The 4,004-nt window shown below is 34.6% G+C and overlaps 1 protein-coding gene across 1 annotated transcript; it reads left to right on the top strand.

Moving 5' to 3' along the window:
- The first annotated feature begins 2,424 nt into the window (after nt 1-2,424).
- Nucleotides 2,425-3,633, top strand: LOC131026856 (uncharacterized). Its single transcript, XM_057956860.2, has 2 exons — nt 2,425-2,653; nt 2,735-3,633. The coding sequence occupies exons 1-2, from the start codon at nt 2,425-2,427 to the stop codon at nt 3,631-3,633; spliced, it is 1,128 nt and encodes a 375-aa protein (XP_057812843.2).
- Nucleotides 3,634-4,004: the final 371 nt, after the last annotated feature.

The following is a 4,004-nucleotide window of genomic DNA, read 5'->3' as shown; positions in this document are numbered from 1 at the left end:
TATAATCATTGGCTGCATAAATTGAGCAAACACCTATGATAGAATTATTCAAGTTGAATGAAGCCCAAACTGCTCTATTACGTAGAGAGTGTCCCTGACTAATAATGTGATCTTTTCTCTTAGATTTGATGAGTAGCAGAACTCCCCCTCCCCCTTTATCATGATCCGAGCAAATCTTAATAGAGTCTCTCCAAATGAAATCAAGATTGACCTCCAAAGTAAATTTAGTTGCCTTCAATTCTTGTAGCATCACAAAATCTGAATCTCTATGTTGGTTAAGAAACCTCCTAATAATCTGCTTCCTATCTGGCGACTCCAGACCTCTAATGTTCCATGAAATGCAATTCATCATATCTAGGAGAATTGTTGTAACTCTTTGGAAGTCTTAAAACTGCTGAAGCATTTGGGGAGATCTTTTTTCTCTTATGCCTTCCTTTTATTGGAAGATCATTTATTTTTGGACTGTAATGGTCTACCCCTCCTTCTTATGGGTTTATGATCAGTGTTCTCACTATCAACCATCTCATCACCTTCTTCGACAAAGTCTTCATCGTATTGGGAGTCATCCCCACAGTCTGAAACCTTGTTGGGTTCAGGTTAACTTGGGGCCACCTCATCCCCAATACAGGGTTCATTTGTGTTTAAACTATCACTACTGCCTATGACATCAAACCATCTGCTGATGGCTCACTAGGGTTGGGGTTGTTGACTTTTCTATTTGTCCTTGATGACAAGGCATCTTCGGTGGTAGTATGTGGGTTTTATTTGCCACGTCATGTTAATCACTACATACTTTTAACTCACGTATGTATTGTTATGGTTAAGTTTGACTTGAGTCAGTTTACTCACGTGACTGGCATTATGAGTTCATTCCGGATGTCAAAAAGAAATCTATTATGTTTTGGGATATTCCGGACTTCAAAGAAAGCACCAGTTTATTTTGTTGAAGCCCGTGTTGTTTTACCGCTCTTAGCTGAACTTGCTCGGTGATTTGGAACTGGGAGAATGCTTTATGATTATGGGTTTCTTCTATTTCTTGCTCCCGTCTTTGCTCTAGACATTGATGGGCTTCTTGTCAACAATACATACTGTTTCGGTTAGATCTCTACTCATGCTCACTGCTGGTAATCTTATCGTCCACTTTAATTACAGGTATGCACAGTAAATTTATTTTGAGGAGAAATGTTGAGTGTCGAAAGGAAATATGAGGCAAGTTTTTTTTTAATGTTTTAGTTGCAGATAACTATTTGTCCTTCCCTCATCTTCCGACATTGTAAAAGCATAGTTACCATTTTTTTTTGTTTAATCGATTTGACAAAAGGTTAAGGGTTTGTTACAGTTTCTAAGGTAGTTATTGAAATCATGTTGTAGATTCTTGTTAACCCTTTATGGGTTTGTTACTATGATTATATCAAGTGTTTTTACAGGATGTTTCGGAAATTTTTTAGAGATTTATCAAAGCAGTTTTAAAGATTGTTTCAGTTGGTTACCCTATACGAGGGTTACTTTAGAAGATCTTATTATTCACCCTCCAGTTTTTTAAACAAGGTTTTATTGAGAAGTTGATTTTTAAATTAAACCCTACATGGGTTGTGGTCTAATAAATTAAATCAAAATCAGTTTTTTTTTTTTAGGGCAGTGGTTAACTGTCTGGTTCAGTTAATGCTTCGGGTACATTTACATGTATGTGTCACTTTCAAAAGAAAGGGATATATATATGTAAATGTAGGAGAAGCCAAAGTGTGTTCTTTGGTGGAAAGAAAAGAAAAGTTGTATTATTTATTTTGAGATCTCTGTTGTTGGCGGACTTACTGGATATCATATTTTTGTTTTGTAATAAAGGTTCATGATACAATAGTTGCAGAACAGATTGAAAATATGTCATCATGAATCCACTCAGAAATTATTGAAAAGGATAGGGGTTGAAGCTCCTTGCAGCAGGGCTGCTAAATTGGATGTATTGGTTGGTGGTTAAGATTAATAAAAGGATTGGAGTGTTTTTTTCCCTATGATGAAATCTAGTTGGATTTTGAGGGTTTTCACTCAGCACAAAAACTGTGTCATTGTGTTGGTTTCTTAGTTATGTTTAGTTCTCTGATACACTTATTTCATTTTCTCTTAAGTTCTTTTCACAGTCACATGTTGATGCAAGCTTTTCAAATGGACTCTTAGTTTTCAGTTTTTTGTGGCCATCTTAGTATTGTTCTTTTGTAATTAAAGATTTAGTGTACTCTGATTCACCCCCTCCCCCTCTCAGAGTACTCGTTACTTCCAACAATTGGTATCAGAGCGTAGGGTCCTCATAGGTTTGTCCTAGGATTGATCCTGGTTATTTTGGAAGTTGTCATGTCACAAGCCGAAGGTGCCTCGCTCACTAGAGCTCCTTTATTTGATGGCACAGATTACATTTTTTGGCAAGTTAGAATGGAAGCATTTATTCATTCTCTGGATGTCAGAATGTGGGAAGTTGTATCTAACAAGTATGATATACCATCTATTGTACCTACTGATGCAGATGAAAGGACAAAATATGAACTGGATAAGAGAGCTCGCTTTGCAATTCTTTGTGGGTTATCAAAAGAAGTATTTGTTAAAGTAATGTACTTCAAATCAGCCAATGAGGTATGGACAAATCTTGAATCCATTTATCAAGGTAATGAAAAGGTTAAAGAATCAAAATTGATTACGTTAAAAACTCAGTTTGATGATTTGAAAATGAATAATGATGAGACAGTGGCAAGTTATTTTCTTCGTATTGATGAAGTTGTAAATGCCCGAAAGGGTCTTGGTGAAGAAATTGATGAACATGATGTGGTTGCAAAAGTAATTAGAACATTATTACCAAAATTTGAAACTAAAATATCTGCTCTTGAAGAGAAGAAAATTTTCTCTAAAATGACTGTGCATCAGCTTCAAAGTACTCTTACTGCTTATGAAATGAGAATTGGTAATACCCCTTCTACCTCTAAGGAAACAACTTTTAAAATTGAGAAACAGGAAGAGAGTGAGTCTGAATTATCTGATGTTTTTGAAACTTTACTGGTTAGGAAACTTAGGAAGAAGTTTCAAGGAAAGTTTAAATGTTTTGGCTGTGGTAAAACCGGTCACTTTGCAGCAAAATGTCCGTATTTAGATCTAAGTAAAGATGAAGATAAATCTGAAAAATCGTTTAAAAAACCTTGGAATCCTAATAAAAGGTTGAACAATTTTAAAAAGAAGAGTCTTGTGTCAAAAGAAGAGACTGAAGACGAATCTGATGAGTCAAATGTTGATGGTTGTGAAACACTATTCATGACGAAAGTTGAATTTGAAAAACCAGTTGCAATAAAATCTGAATCAGATTCTGAAGTTGAAATAGAAGATGTAAATCTTGAAGAAGAACTTCTTTGTGCTCTTCAAGAAGTAAAAAGATTTAAGAAACTTGTAATTTCTTATGAAGATTCCAATCAGATCTTACAACTTGATATAGTAAATGCAAACAAGGTTATTGAAACTCAGAGAAGTCTTATTGAAAGAAAAGAACAAGAAATTAGTACTCTACAAAAACAAGTATACACTCTTGAAAAACAACAACATTCTACTGAAAAAGGAGAAACTTCACATCATAATTCTGTAATAGCAAACAAAAATTAGTTTCCAAATAACAGATTTTTCCATGGCTATTGTCATTTTTGTAATCTGTTTGGGCATAAAGTAAATACTTGCAGATTTGCTAGAGATCCTATTTTTGGTCATAAACAGTCTTTTGGTTTTGTCAGAGACATAAGATGTTTTACATGTTATCAATATGGTCACACTTCTAAGTACTGTAAAAAGTTACAAAAACCTGCAAAAATGTGGAGACCAAAACTTGAACAATCTATGCTTGTTCAAACAGCTCTAATATCTACCAATTCTTCTATTTGGGTTTTGGACAGCGGATGTTCTCATCATATGACAGGAGACAAAAACAAGTTTTCAGCCTTAGAAAATCATCTAGGAGGTTTTGTTAAATTTGGTGATAA

This window comes from Cryptomeria japonica, chromosome 1 (assembly GCF_030272615.1).
Source record: "Cryptomeria japonica chromosome 1, Sugi_1.0, whole genome shotgun sequence".
NCBI lineage: Eukaryota > Viridiplantae > Streptophyta > Pinopsida > Cupressales > Cupressaceae > Cryptomeria > Cryptomeria japonica.
Note: the sequence above shows the minus strand (reverse complement) of the source record. Positions and strands in the feature narration are given on the sequence as shown.